Here is a 15,874-nt window from a genome sequence, read left to right as displayed (position 1 = left end):
TGTCTAGTACAATGTCACACAGCTAGTTAGTAGAACCAAGATGCAACTTTAAGTCTTTCTAACTCCAAAGCCTATGCTCTTTACGTCTGAGGAAACTATGAGAAGTTAACATACACCCGACCCTCAGGTATTCAATTCATACTTGCAAAATCCTGACTGGAGGATGAAACTTACTGGCAATTCAACTGAATATTTTAAAAACAAAACAAAACCACAAAGCCCATTTATATAATGCCAATATATAAAACAAATGTCAATTTCGAAAGTGAAAATTAATGAAATTCTTATTATAAAAGAAACATTGTTTATATTATCCTCAACTTAAAATGACACAAATGGCCATTAATACGAGACTGAACTAAGTAAACTGTAATATTTTCATATAATAGAATGCTACATAGTGATGAAAATAAACTACCACCACATACTTCAACATGATGGAATCTTAGCAAGATAATATTGAGCCCCTTCACACAAAAAAAGGCAAGACACAGTACATACATCATTTATATACTTATGTAAAAGTTTAAACAGGAAAATCTTAACTATATTGTTTAGTGATGTTTACCTAGTGGTAAAACCGTAGGGAAACACACGGTTGTAATTACCATAAAAGTCAAACACACGAATGGGGCCAGGAAATACTGAGGAGGGTTGGTTTGGGAAGTGATGATCTGGAGGCTTTTGGGGTGCTGACAATGTTTGTTTTCTCAATCTGGAAGGTGGCTGCATGAGTATTTATATATAAATACTATCTATTATAGAATAGTGTGGATTATTCTTTTATGTATCTTTGTATAATAGTTACATTTTACAAATTAGAAAGGTTTAAATAAAATGAATGTAATAAATGAAAACCTATATGTAGGCACAGAAATAGGAAAATGTAAATAACACACTGACAATATATTGTACGTATGTATTTTATATATATATGTATAAAACTATTGTGAATAAAGGGTTCCTATCAGGCCTGTTTCAGGGGAAAAAAAGTAAAATTCTTATTAGATAAGTCTATTATGTACACAAATTATGAACATGATACTTTATGTGTATCACTATATATTTATAACAATATTCATGTATACTATAAGCAATACCTATTTTGGTTACTTCAAAATCACAGATGCTAAACATGACTGTCATGAACATCAAACTACACATTTTATGTCATCATCTGGAAGATATATATTGTTTGAAAACTCTAGATTATTTATGAACCACTTAACAGAAGGGAACATACAGGTTTCCTCATGAAAATGCTTTATCTTAAATTCATGTAGTAACAATTACATAAATTAAAGTATTAGTTAAATACAGCGGATATTTCTGGGACTTTCCCGATGGTCCAGTGGTAAAGAATCCGCCTGCCAATGCAGGGGACATGGGTTCGAGCCCTGGTTGGGGAACTAAGATCCCACATGCCATGGGGCAACTAAGCCTGTGTGCCACAACTGTTGAGTTCGCACGCCTCAACGAGACAGCCCACGTGCCACAAACTACAGAGCCCACACTCTGGAGCCTGCGTGTCACAACTAGAGAGAGAAAACCCACATGCCACAACTAGAGAGAAACCCGAGCAGACCATGAGCCATAACGAAAAGATCCCACATGCCTCAACAAAAAGATCCCGTGTGCTGCAAACTAAGACCCAACGCAGTCAAAAAAAAAAAAAAAGGAAAATAAATAAATAAATAAAATATTTTTTAAAAAAATACAGTATATATTTCTTAGTAATCCATAATCATGTCAGCCAGAAACTGGGAGTTATCCTGAACTACCTCCTCCTCCTACCTTAGCCCCCATATTCAATCAACCACGAACTTCTGTGAAACTTAACAGTTTAACATCTCTTGAATCAACTACTTTTCTCCACTAATTTCTCTCCTCTTCCACTTTCATCACTCTGGTCTAAGCCAATATCCTCTGTGACCTAGGCTCTCCTAACTGATTTCACTACATTTCCTCCTGTTCCTCTCCAATCCACTGTTTACACTGCAACCAAAGTAATTATTTAAATTTTTTAAAAATATTAAATGATTATGACATCCCCTTGCTTTAATGAAAACTCTTCAATGACTTCCCATGGTACTTAACATAAAGATCAAAATACTTGACTAAAAACTCTCCAGGATCCCGCCTAGGGATTCCAAACTCAACAACAACCAGGTTAAACATTGATTCATTAAATTTACTTATCGGGCAACTTAATTGAGTGGCATAAAATGAAGAGTCCATGCCCCACTAAAGGGAGTAGCAGCTGCCTGGATCCAGCTGAGCGTTGCCATCTGAAAATACAGACTTGGATGTTGTTATATCCTCTCATTTTTCAAGAGAAGCCAGAAATCCAGACTTTTGTGTGAAATTTTCCTGATATGTCAATGCTGGCAACTCATTCAAACTTTCCAAACAATAAGGAGGCCAAATCTGACCTGTCATCTAGTCTCTTCACCTAGCCGCACACCACTAATCTCTACACCAGCCATACTGAATCTGAATATTTCTAAGATCCTCAATGATACTGAAACTGAGCAGGACCCCGTGGGGACCTCCAGGGCACAAAACCCTTTCTGCTTCTGGTTTCTTGTTTGTAGGAAAAAGGCTTTCCACCTCCAAGACCTTTCCTAAGTTCCACAGGGCAGATTCAGTTACTAATTAGGGGAGTGAGGGAACAGCAGAAGGAAACAATAGTGCAGTGATGGGGCAGGGGCCTGGTTCTTCCTCAGGGCTGTGCATAACAATCTCATTCATATCTCTGAGTTCTTCTACAGGAACTAGGGCCCCCATCCAGGGGCAGGTTGGTATTTTCAGGCTGAGCACAAGCATGTGGACCTCCAACTGGTTGGAACCAGAAGGCTGATGATTGAAATTCCTAGAATACCACCCTGTTACCTCACCACCAACCAATGAGAAGTAGGTCACACACCCTGCCGCTCTCCCCTGAAATTTTGCCTATAAAAACTCTTCCCGCAAAATCTTTGGGGAGTTCGGGTCTTTTGAGCATGAGTCACCATTCTCCTTGATTGGCCCTTGCAATAAACCTTTCTCCACTCCAAACTCTGACGTTTTGGTTTGTCTGGCCTCACTGCGCATCAGGCACATAACCTGGGTTCAACAACAGTACTACTTAGGGCTCTCACACATGTTGTGTCCTCTGCTTTGACCACTTTTTTCCCACAACTCTACCTGACCTAGCAATCTCCTACTTGTAAGCTTCTCAGCAGTTGTTTCCTCAAGAAGCCTTCCCTACTCCCACTGCCTGTCCCCACGACCCCCACTCCACAGGCTAAAACACATTATGTGCTCTGATAATACTGAATACATCTTCATAACACTCATCACACCTAAAAAATAAATGTTTATTTAATGCCTGTCATCCCCTCCCACCCCTCCCCCAAGATGCGAAGCTCCATAGAAGTCGGACCTGATACACAGCAGACATGCAATACACATTTGTTGCTAAACAGTTTGGTTATAAAGTATTCCTTTAGACAATAAGGGTCTGGTGTACTTTTAAAATATTAATTAATTTCTACCCAACTTTTCAGGAACATGTACAATATTTTAAGGTAAGTAGACTCAGAATTAAAATATTAAGTTAAAACTATAATTAATGATAATAATAACTAATATATATTGAGCATTTACTAAATGCTAAGAACTATGTTGAGCACTTCACGTGTACTATCTCATTCAATATAACAATCTATAAAGTGATGCCACTATCATCCAGAGGAAGCAACTTATGCATAGAGTTTAAAAATTTGCTCAAAATCACACATCCGGGCTTCCCTGGTGGCACAGTGGTTGAGAGTCCGCCGGCCGATGCAGGGAACACGTGTTCGTGCCCTGGTCAGGGAAGATCCCACATGCCGCGGAGCAGCTGGGCCCGTGAGCCATGGTCGCTGAGCCTGCGTGTCCGGGGCCTGTGCTCCGCAACGGGAGAGGCCACAACAGTGAGAGGCCCGCGTACCACAAAAAAAAAAAAATCACACATCTAATCAGTGACAAACTAGGGTATGAATCCACACAGTCTGACTCCAGAACTTAAGTACCTAACTACACTAATTAAGAAAAGCCAATTCAACAAGTATCTGTTCAATACCATAAGAAATAACGGCCATGATTTATTTTTCATTACTTCTCCGTTAAAGTAAGGTTCCTCATCCCTCTATCCTGCACTCCTCTCCACACATTTAAAATTAAGATAAATCATCAAGTTGTATTTTCCAAATTAAGAAAGATGGTTCTTTGACCCACATCCAAAATAAGCATGATCTTAGTACCAACTATATCTGTTAAAATGCTACCTTTCCGAATTATTTTTAAATGTTCATGTTTATATATTAGTGTTTTACATTGTAGTCTTATTATTGGAATGATCTCTAATTTGAAATGTATTTCATAGTTCAAATTAGAAGAATTCTTACAACTACAGACTGTGTTTTCAGATATGGTGACAATCGATATAAAAATAAACTGAGGGGGGGACCTTCAAGATGGCGGAGAAGTAAGACTTGAAGATCACCTTCCTCCCCACAAATATATCAAAAATACATCTACATGTGGAACAACTCCTACAGAACACCTACTGAACGCTGGAAAAAGACCTCAGACCTCCCAAAAGGCAAGAGACTCCCCACGTACCTGGGTAGGGCAAAAGAAAAAAGGAAAAACAGAGGCAAAAGAATAGGGACTTGCACCTCTGGGAGGCAGCTGTGAAGGAGAAAAAGTTTCCACACACTAGGAAGCCCCTTCACTAGCAAAGACGGGAGGTGGGCTTGGGTGGGGGGTAGCTTCGGAGCCATGGAGGAGAGAGCAGCAACAGGTGTGCAAAGGAAAAAGCAGAGAGATTCCCGCACACAGGATCACTGCCGAGCAGGACTCACCAGCCTGAGAGGCTTGTCTGCTCATCCGTCGGGGCGGGTGGGGGCTGAGTATTTGGAGGCTCGGGATTCGGAGGTCAGATCCCAGGGAGAGAACTGGGGTTGGCTGCGTGAACACAGCCTGAAGGGGGCTAGTGCACCACAGCTAGCCTGGACGGAGTCCGGGAAAAAGTCTGGACCTGCCTAAGAAGCAAGAGACCATTGTTTTCGGATGCGCAAGGAGAGGGGATTCAGAGCACCGCCTAAACGAGCTCCAGAGACAGGCGTGAGCCACAACTATCAGCGCGGACTCCAGAGACGGGCATGAAATGCTAACGCAGCTGCTGCAGCCACCAAGAAGCCTGTGTACAGGCAGAGGTTACTATCCACACCTCCCCTCCCGGGAGCCTGTGCAGCCCGCCACTGCCAGGGTCCCGTGATGCAGGGACAACTTCCCCGGGAGAACACACGGCACACCTCAGGCTGTTGCAACATCACGCCAGCCTCTGGCACCGCAGGCTCGCCCCACCCTGTACCCCTCCCCGCCCCCCGAGTGAGCCAGAGCCCCCTAATCAGCTGCTACTTTAACCCCATCCTGTCTGGGTGGGAACAGACGTCCTCAGGCGAACTACACGCAGAGGTGGGGCCAAATCCAAAGCTGAACCCCAGGAGCCGTGCGAACAAAGAAGAGAAAGGGAAATTTCTCCCAGCAGCCTCAGGAGCAGCAGATTAGAAAGGGAAATTTCTCCCAGCAGCCTAAGGAGCAGCGGATTAAATCTCCACAATCAACTTGATGTACCCTGCATCTGTGGAATACCTGAATAGACAACGAATCATCCCAAATTGAGAAGGTGGACTTTGGGAGCAACTGTAGACTTTGGGTTTGCTTTCGGCAACTAATTTGTTTCTGGCTTTATGTTTATGTTAGTTTAGTATTTAGAGGTTATTATCATTGGTAGATTTGTTTATTGATTTGGTTGCTCTCTTTTTCTTTTTTATATATATTTTTATCCTTTTTCTCTTTTTGTGAGTGTGTATGTGTATGCTTCTTTGTGTGATTTTGTCTGTATAGCTTTGCTTTTACCATGTGTTCTAGGATTCTCTCCTTTATTTTTTTTTCTTTTTTTAGTACAGTTTTTAGTGCTTGTTATCATTGGTGGTTTTATTTTTTGCTATGACTGCTCTCTTCTTTTTTTATTACTGTTTTATTTTTAACAATATTTTTTACTTTTTATTTTAATAGATTTATCTTATTAATTTTTTTTTATTTAATTTTTTTTCCTCCTCTTTCTTCTGAGCTGTGTGGCTGACAGGGTCTTGGTGCTCCAGCCAGGTGTCAGGCCTGAGCCTCTGAGGTGGGAGACCCAAGTTCAGGACACTAGTCAACCAGAGACCTCCCAGCCCCACTGAGTATCAAATGGCAAAAGCTCTACCAGAGATCTCTATCTCAACGGTGACACAGCTCTACTCAACGACCAGCAAGCTACAGTGCTGGACCCCCTATGCCAAACAATTAGCAAGACAGGAACACAACCCCACCCATTAGCACAGACGCTGCCTAAAATTGTAATAAGTTCACAGACACCCCAAAACACACCACTGGACGTGGTCCTGCCCACCACAAAGACAAGATACAGCCTCATCCACCAGAACACAGGCACCAGTCCCCTCCACCAGGAAGCCTACACAACCCACTGAACCAACCTTACCCACTGGGGGCAGACAGCAAAAACAACGGGAACTCCGAACCTGCTGCCTGAAAAAAGGAGACCCCAAACACAGTAAGTTAAGCAAAATGAAAAGACACAGAAATATGCAGCAGATGAAAAGAGCAAGGTAAAAACCCACCAGACCAAACAAATGAAGAAGAAATAGGCAGTCTACCTGAAAAAGAATTCAGAGTAATGATAGTAAAGATGATCCAAAATCTTGGAAATAGAATGGAGAAAATACAAGAAACGTTTAACTAGGACGTAGAAGAACTAAAGAGCAAACAAACAATGATGAACAACACCATAAATGAAACTAAAAATTCTCTAGAACAAATCAATTGAGGATAACTGAGGCAGAAGAAAGGATAAGTGATCTGGAAGGTAAAATAGTGTAAATAACTACCGCAGAGCAGAATGATGAAAAAAGAATGAAAAGAACTAAGGACAGTCTCAGAGACCTCTGGGACAACATTACACACACCAACATACGAATTATAGGGTCCCAGTAAAAGAAGATAAAAAGAAAAGAACTGAGAAAATATTTGAAGAGACTGTAGTTGAAAACGTCCCTAAAATGGGAAAGGAAAGAGTCAATCAGGTCCAGGAAGCACAGAGAGTCCCATACAGGATAAATCCAAGGAGAAACACGTCAAGACACATATTAATCAAACTATCAAAAACTAAATTCAAAGAACAAATATTAAAAGCAACAAGGGAAAAGCAACAAATAACATACAAGGGAATCCCCATAAAGTTAACAGCTGATCTTTCAGCAGAAACTCTGCAAGCCAGAAGCGAGGGGCAGGACATATTTAAAGGGCTGAAAGGGAAAAACCTACAACCAAGATTACTCTACCCAGCAAGGATCTCATTCAGATTTGATGGAGAAATTAAAACCTTTACAGACAAGCAAAAGCTAAGAGAATTCAGCACCACTAAACCAGGTTTACAACAAATGCTCAAGGAACTTCTCTAGGCAGGAAACACAAGAGGAGGAAAAGACCTACAATAACAAAAGCAAACCAATTAAGAAAATGGTAATAGGAACATACATATTGATAACTACCTTAAATGTAAATGGATTAAATGCTCCCACCAAAATACACAGACTGGCTGAATGGATACAAAAACAAGATCCATATATATGCTGTGTACAAGAGAGCTACTTCAGGCCTAGGGACACATGCAGCCTGAAAGTGAGGGGATGGAAAAAGATATTCCATGCAAATGGAAATCAAAAGAAAGCTGGAGTAGCAATTCTCATATCAGACAAAATAGACTTTAAAATAAAAACAATTACAAGAGACAAAAAACAACACTACAAAATGATCAAGGGATCAATCCAAGAAGATATAACAATTGTAAATATTGATGCACTCAACATAGGAGCACCTCAATACATAAGGAAAATGCTAACAGCCATAAAAGGGGAAATCGACAGTAACACAATCACAGTAGGGGGCTTTAACACCCCACTTTCACCAATGGGCAGATCATCCAAAATGAAAATAAATAAGGAAACACGAGCTTTAAATGATACATTAAACAAAATGGACTTAATTGATATTTATAAGACATTCCAGCCAAAAACAACAGAATACACTTTCTTCTTCAGGGCTCATGGAACATTCCCCAGGTTAGATCATACCCTGGGTCACAAATCAAGCCTTGGTAAATTTAAGAAAATTGAAATCGTATCAAGTATCTTTTCCGACCACAGTCCTATGACACTAGATATCAATTACAAGAAAAAAATCTGTAAAAAATACAAACACAGGGAGGTTAAACAATATACTAATAACCAAGAGATCACCAAAGAAATCTAAGAGGAATTCAAAAAATATCTAGAAACAAATGACAATGAAAACACGATGACCCAAAACCTATGGCATGCAGCAAAAGCAGTTCTAAGAGGGAAGTTTATAGCAATACAATCTTACCTCAAGAAACAAGAAACATCTCAAATAACCTAACCTTACACCTAAAGCAATTAGAGAAAGAAGAACAAAAAAACCTCAAAGTTAGCAGAAGGAAAGAAATCATAAAGATCAGATCAGAAATAAATGAAAAAGAAATGAAGGAAATGACAGCAAAGATGAATAAAACTAAAAGCTGGTTCTCTGAGAAGATAAACAAAATTGATAAACCATCAGCCAGAATCATCAAGAAAAAAAGTGAGAAGACTCAAATCGATAGAATTAGAAATGAAAAAGGAGAAGTAACAACTGACACCGCAGAAATACAAAGGATCATGAGAGATTACTGCAAGTAACTATACACCAATAAAATGGACAACCTGGAAGAAATGGACAAGTTCTTAGAAAAGCACAACCTTCTGGGACTGAACCAGGAAGAAACAGAATATATAAACAGACCAATTGCAAGCACTGCAACTGAAACTGTGATTAACAGTCTTCCAACGAACAAAAGCCCAGGACCAGATGGATTCATAGGCAAACTCTATCAAACATTTAGAGAAGAGCTAACACCCATCCTTCTCAAACTCTTCCAAAATACAGCAGAGGGAGGAACACTCCCAAACTCATTCTACAAGGCCACCATCATCCTGAGATCAAAACCAGACAAAGATGTCACAAAAAAAGAAAAAACTACAGGCCAATATCACTGATGAACAAATGCAAAAATCCTCAACAAAATACTAGCAAGCAGAATACAACAGCACATTAAAAAGACCATACACCATGATCAAGTAGGGTGTATCCCAGGAATGCAAGGATTCTTCAGTATATACAAAACAATCGGTGTGATAAGCTATATTAACAAACTGAAGGAGAAAAACCGTATGATGATCTCAATAAATGCAGAAAAAGCTTCTGACAAAATTCAACACTCACTTGTGATAAAAACCCTCCAGAAAGTAAGCATAGAGGGAACTTACCTCAACATAATAAAGGCCATATATGACAAACCCACAGCCAACATCATTCTCAATGGTGAAAAACTGAAACCATTTCCACTAAGATCAGGAACAAGACAAGGTTGCCCATGCTCACCACTATTATTCAACACAGTCTTGGAAGTTTTAGCCAAAGCAATTAGAGAAAAAAAACATATAAAAGGAATCCAAATTGGAAAAGAAGAAGTAAAACTGTTTGCAGATGACATGATACTAGACAGAGAGAATCCTAAAGATGCTACCAGAAAACTACTAGAGCTAATCAATGAATTTGGTAATGTAGCAGGATACAAAATTAATGCACAGAAATCTCTTGCATTCCTATACACTAATGATGAAAAATCTGAACGAGAAATTAAGGAAATACTCCCATTTACCACTGCAACAAAAAGAATAAAATACCTAGGAATAAACCTACCTAAGGAGACAAAAGACTTGTATGCAGAAAACTATAAGACACTGATGAAAGAAATTAAAGATGATACAAACAGATGGAGAAATATACCATGTTCTTGGATTGGAAGAATCAACATTGTGAAAATGACTATACTACCCAAAGCAATCTACACATGCAATGCAATCCCTATCAAACTACCAATGGCATTTTTCACAGAAGTAGAACAAAAAAATTTCACAATTTGTATAGAAACACAAAAGACCCTGAAGAGCCAAAGCCATCTTGAGAAAGTAAAACGGAGCTGGTGGAATCAGGCTCCCCGACTTCAAACTGTACTACAAAGCTACAGTAATCAAGACAGTATGGTCCTGGCACAAAAACAGAAATACAGATCAATGAAACAGGATAGAAAGCCCAGAGATAAACCCACGCACCTGTGGTCACCTTATCTTTGATAAAGGAGGCAAGAATATACAATGGAGAAAAGACAGCCTCTTCAATAAGTGGTGCTGGGAAAACTGGACAGCTACATGTGAAAGAATGAAGTTAGAACACTCCCTAATACCATACATAAAAATAAACTCAAAATGGATTAATGACCTAAATGTAAGGCCGTACACTATAAAACAGAGGAAAACATAGGAAGAACACTCTTTGACATAAATCACAGCAAGATCCTTTTTGACCCACCTCCTGGAGAAACGGAAATAAAAACAAAAATAAACAAATGGGACCTAATGAAACTTCAAAGCGTTTGCAAAGCAAAGGAAACCATAAACAAGACGAAAAGACAACCTCAGAATGGGAGAAAATATTTGCAAACGAAGCAACTGACAAAGGATTCATCTCCAAAATATACAAGCAGTTCATGCAGCTCAACATTAAAAAAACAAACAACCCAATCCAAAAATGGCAGAAGACCTAAATAGACATTTCTCCAAAGAAGATATACAGATTGCTAACAAAAACATGAAAGGATGTTCAACATCACTAGTCATGAGAGAAATGCAAATCAAAACTACAATGAGGTATCACCTCACACCGGTCAGAATGGCCATCATCAAAAAATCTACAAACAGTAAATGCTAGAGAGGGTGTGGAGAAAAGAGAACCCTCTTGCACTGTTGGTGGGAATGTAAATTGATACAGCCACTATGGAGAACAGTATGGAGGTTCCTTAAAAAACTAAAAATAGAACTACCATACGACCCAGCAATCCCACTACCAGGCATATACCCTGAGAAAACCATAATTCAAAAAGTCATGTACCACAGTGTTCATTGCAGCTCTATTTACAATAGGCAGGACATGGAAGCAACCTAAGTGTCCATCGACAGATTAATGGATAAAGAAGATGTGGCACATACATACAATGGAATATTACTCAGCCATAAAAAGAAACAAAGCTGAGTTATTTGTACTGAGATGGATGGACCTAGATGTCGTACAGCGTGAAGTGAATCAGAAAAAGAAAAACAAATACCGTATGCTAACACATATATATGGCATCTAAAAAAAAAATGGTTCTGAAGAACCTAAGAGCAGGACAGGAATAAAGACGCAGACATAAGAGAATGGACTAGAGGACACAGGAGGGGGAAGGGTAAGCTGGGACGAAGTGAGAGAGTGGCATGGACATATATACACTACCAAATGTAAAACAAATAGCTAGTGGGAAGCAGCTGCATAGCACAGGGAGATCAGCTTGGTGCTTCATGTCCACCCAGAGGGGTGGGATAGGCAGGGAGGGAGGGAGACGCAAGAGGGAGGAGATATGGGGTTCTACGTATATGTATAGCTGATTCACTTTGTTATACAGCAGAAACTAACACACCATTGTAAAACAATTATACTCCAATGAAGATGTTAAAAAAAAAATAAACTGACATAACCACGTAAAATATACACAAAGTTAATACAGGGATCCCTCAATACCTGAACTCTATCTGAATTCTTGCCTTCCACAACTCAGGAACCAAATAGATTTGAGTAAGTTCTCACATGTACCACTTGTTATCCAGACTCTTACTACCCAAAACCCAGAATTTGGCTCACTCACCATCCCTTGTTAAGAGAACTCAATAACCAATCTCTCACTCCAAACTCAGCGATCCAACAGTTTTGTACAGCGAAACAGAAGCGTATGTATTCAAGGGCTATATAAATTTTAGAATTCTTGTTTTAAGAGATTTAAGCAGATTTTTTTAAATGTGAAAAAAATTGACATATCTGTATTTTCATTCAAATTTGAAATTTAAATTCCACTTCACGAAGAATTTTTCTATGTGAATGCTTTTAAACTAGAAAATGCCATATTTTTTAACCTTTAGACCACACAAAATATAAAGTAAATTGTTAAATATATGACAGACAACTTATAAGAGTTAAATAAAGTTAATTCATGACTTCAAAGAGCTCTGAAGTCAGTCTTAACATCTTTTTTTAAAAAAATACTTATCATTATAAATAACATGGGAAATAAGGTTTTCAAGGAAAACACTACTTTCAGTGTTAATTTTTCAGCAACGTTATTTCACAGATTATATCAGATTTTTCTTGAAGTCACAAAGAGCAAAGGGGAAAATAAAAGAAACAAATGAAAAGAGTACAGAAGTTGAAAATGATGGCAAAATTTTCAAATTAATTTGGTTACAGACGAATGATATGAAACAATTTTAGAAGTAATTACTCCATAAGGTTCAGCCCAAAGTCACAGAAACAACAAGCAAAGAACAAATTAACTCGACTGAGAAAAAGGAAAAACCAGCTCTCATTACAACAGTGCATTTTTCTAAAGTATTTAACTTAGGATAACATTTGAACACAAGCTTTTTCAAAAACCTCGTGCATGATGAAAAGTTAAAACATCAGTTGAGAACAGAACTGAGACATATGATTTTTTTGCATGCTCAAAAGTTATTTTAAAAAATAAAGAAAAAAGGGGAAAGGTTTAGCAGGTTAAAGAAAAAACTGTAGGTTTGAAGAAAGCAAACTACTTTCCCAGGTTCTTTTGATACAAATTACATAAATGATTTAAAGAGACTGTAACTAGAGCCCCCATTTTATCCTAATTTGCCCATATTCTCCCAATCTTGCTCACTTCGGATTTACTGATTTTAAAGAATGTGAACCCTTTAATCAAGCAAATTCTAAGAGTTATTCGATACACTCCATCTTTCACATTTAGGAAAAAAAAACAGCAAAATTAAATGTTAAAACATAACCAAACCTTGTCTACAAGAGTCACAAAGTGAGTGACTTAAGATTCAGTGATCTCTTTAACTTAACTGATTCCACACAGAGCACCAAAACACATCTATTGTGCCTGTATTTGTCTTCCTAAAAAGCTAAGATTCCCTACTAAGCTTTAACTACCAGCCAGAGATGAGAGCCCTTTGGGAGAGAACAAACCCAGAGAAGATGTCAGGATTCCATGGATCTATTTCACAGGGTGGCACAATGATTGAATGCAACACATTCTTAATAAATGAAGGCGCGGCATATGTCACTATTTCTTCAGGTTAAGTCTTCATACCTCCATTCCCAATTGTTCACATAAGACACAACACCCCTGAGCACAAACATTCCTCCTACATAAAAGGAAGGAACTGGACTTTGGATGGGGCTCTAGGTGTCCTTCCAGTTTATGATTCTATTTAACTAGTTGTGAAAAAATACAACTCTCACGACTCAAGGAAAGTTACATTTTACCGCCAAAAAAAATGACAGGTTTGATGCAATAAACCATACCTTGCTCTGCCAAATGTTAATATCAGAACTTCTGAAATAAACAAACCTGTGTCTATGTTCATCTGGTCCATGGATCAGGAAGACTCCAGGGTTTTTAGCCCCTTTGCCGGCATCTACATGAGGAATTAACACATCTTCCAAACCCAGATCAAAACGTTTGTGTTTTGAAGAGTCTGGAAGGAAGAAGAATGCCCCAAAACACAGGGTGATGAAGGCACTTAGAATAAGGAGGAGGATAAACTTCTCAGAAAGTCTCAAGGTAGCCCTGTGATGCGGGAAGGAAGGCGGCCCCAGGTTCAGAGGTGGTATCCTTCGTCCAGAGAGGGGTAGCAGCGCTGGGGTAGTCATCATTTACGCTCTTGGGCAGAATATTTTATAAAGTTCTCATCTTACATCAAATGTACGATACATTGAACAGTCTTCAGAATCCTGGCAAAAATGGGGACACTCAATTTTCCTCCTCTTAAAAGACTGCTGTGCGTTTCAATAGGGCGCCTCTTTCACGCTCATCCAACTGCATGCAGAAACGAGTGTGGCCCCCAAACGATCACTAGTTTAAGTCCTGTGATACTTTCTTTGCCATCTGGCTCTCAGTACTTCACCGGGTGATTACAAGTCTCCTCTTCATTCCTAAGGGTAGATCAGACAAGCAACACCACACAGAGGATGCAAGGTGGGTTCTTCCATTCCTGAACCTCCGGGAGATGCTCCAACGTGGTTTCCCGCCCCCAAAAGGGAGCCTAACGTGATCCAAGGAGCTGTAGAAGGTTCACTTGAGCTCCTCCGATGCTTCGATTGCAGAATCTCTGAGCCTCAGTGGTGGAAAAACAAGGGGCTCCTCGGAAGTCAGTCAACCGGGAGGAGGGTCACCCGCCTCGCCGGGAAGCCGAAGCAACGGCGCTGGGCGAAAAGCAGGAAGGAGGGCTCGGATGCCCACGCCTCCCGACGCTGTCCCCGGGCTCCGGGGGCCGGCGACAGCTCCGACGCTGCTCCCTCGACGGCTGGCGCGAAGGGCATCCGCGTCCCAAATACCTGCGCCCTCCCAGCCGCGGCCGCCGCGGCCGCTGTTGCTACCGCCCGGGTCTGTCAGGGAGCGGAACTTCCTCCTCGGCGGCCACTGAGAAGCCCCGGCGTGTACGGGGGGAGGGGAGGCGCGGTGGCCGCCCCCGCTCGGCGGCTCCTCCTCCTCCTCTCGGCAGCGGGTTAAGTTAACCCCGGCGCCGGCTCCCGGAGCGAGGCTGCCTCTGACCCCGCCGTGCCCGGCCGCGGCGACCGAGCCCCCGCGGCCCCGCGGCGTGGGAAGAAGCAAAGCCGCGGCCCCCCTGTCCGAGAACCCGGGGCAAGCGCCTGCTCATTCCTCGCTCAGCCCGGGGGCGGCGGCCGCCCCGGGCTCGCGAGAGCAGTAGCGCCTCGGGCGGGCAGAGGTCAGCTGCGTCTCCTTCCTCCCTGGCCGCCGTGGCGGCCTCCGCCGCGCAACCTCCGGTCGCTCGCAGCCGCTCGCTCTGGTGGTGGCGGCGACGGCTGCGGGAGAGGCAGCGCGTCCACGCGGTGGGGGGCTGCGGCCTGGTCCTCGTCCCGTGGCTCCCTAGTCCGGGAGGGCGCGGAGCAGCCGACTGCCGACACCCGTTAGGCACACTCCTGAGGGGAGCGGGCGTGCGGGGGTGGGGCGGATGGCTCGGGCCTGCCTCCGGCCCCGACTCGCGAGTGGGCGTCCCCGGGCGGCGGAGTGTGAGGTGCGCGCGCACGCTCCCGGCCCCGCCGCCGCCGCCCCCGCCCCTTCTCCGCCCCACCCGGCCCGGCCCGCGCTCCGGCTTCGCGCTGCTGCTGCGGACTCCAGCGCTCGCCCTCCCGCCCGTCGGCTGCCCGCCCCCCGGAAGCGTCCTGCAGCCGGCGTCTGCGCACGTGATGGGAGAAGGTCGACCGTCCGCGCTTCACTGACAACTTCACCGGTGCCAGGCTTCGGCATCGTCAGTTCGTGGGATTGACCCGGCGTTTGGGAGGTTGGGGGCGGGGAGGGCGGGGAGGCTCATGTCCCGAAGGCTTCGCTGCAATCCAAGGGTTACTAGGACTAAAGGGATCTGACCGCCAAGGTTAACGTTTAATATTGCTTTGTGGAGATCGTGTCTTCAACTATGGACCATTGGTCCCTAGGGCTCAACGACTGAGTCTCCATCTTCTTCCTTACAGCCCATGTGCACGTCGTTGGGCACCCGAAGCTCGAGTCATCTCTACT

At 42.1% G+C, this 15,874-nt stretch overlaps 1 protein-coding gene across 3 annotated transcripts in view; it reads right to left on the bottom strand.

Annotated features, from left to right (window-relative positions):
- MAN1A2 (mannosidase alpha class 1A member 2) overlaps positions 1-15,332 on the bottom strand; it is a 143,542-nt gene extending 128,210 nt beyond the window's left edge. For 2 of the 3 annotated variants that reach the window (XM_060090359.1, XM_060090360.1), the window contains exon 1: positions 13,688-15,332. In XM_060090359.1, the coding sequence (XP_059946342.1) occupies positions 13,688-13,992 (305 nt within the window). In that variant the 5' untranslated portion in view covers positions 13,993-15,332. The remainder of the gene's footprint in view (positions 1-13,687) is intronic. The other variant, XM_060090358.1, reaches the window with a different exon arrangement.
- Positions 15,333-15,874: the final 542 nt, after the last annotated feature.

The sequence above is a fragment of the Mesoplodon densirostris genome, chromosome 2, assembly GCF_025265405.1.
Source record: "Mesoplodon densirostris isolate mMesDen1 chromosome 2, mMesDen1 primary haplotype, whole genome shotgun sequence".
Classification (NCBI taxonomy): Eukaryota; Metazoa; Chordata; class Mammalia; order Artiodactyla; family Ziphiidae; genus Mesoplodon; species Mesoplodon densirostris.
This window is presented reverse-complemented; position numbering and strand designations above follow the sequence as displayed.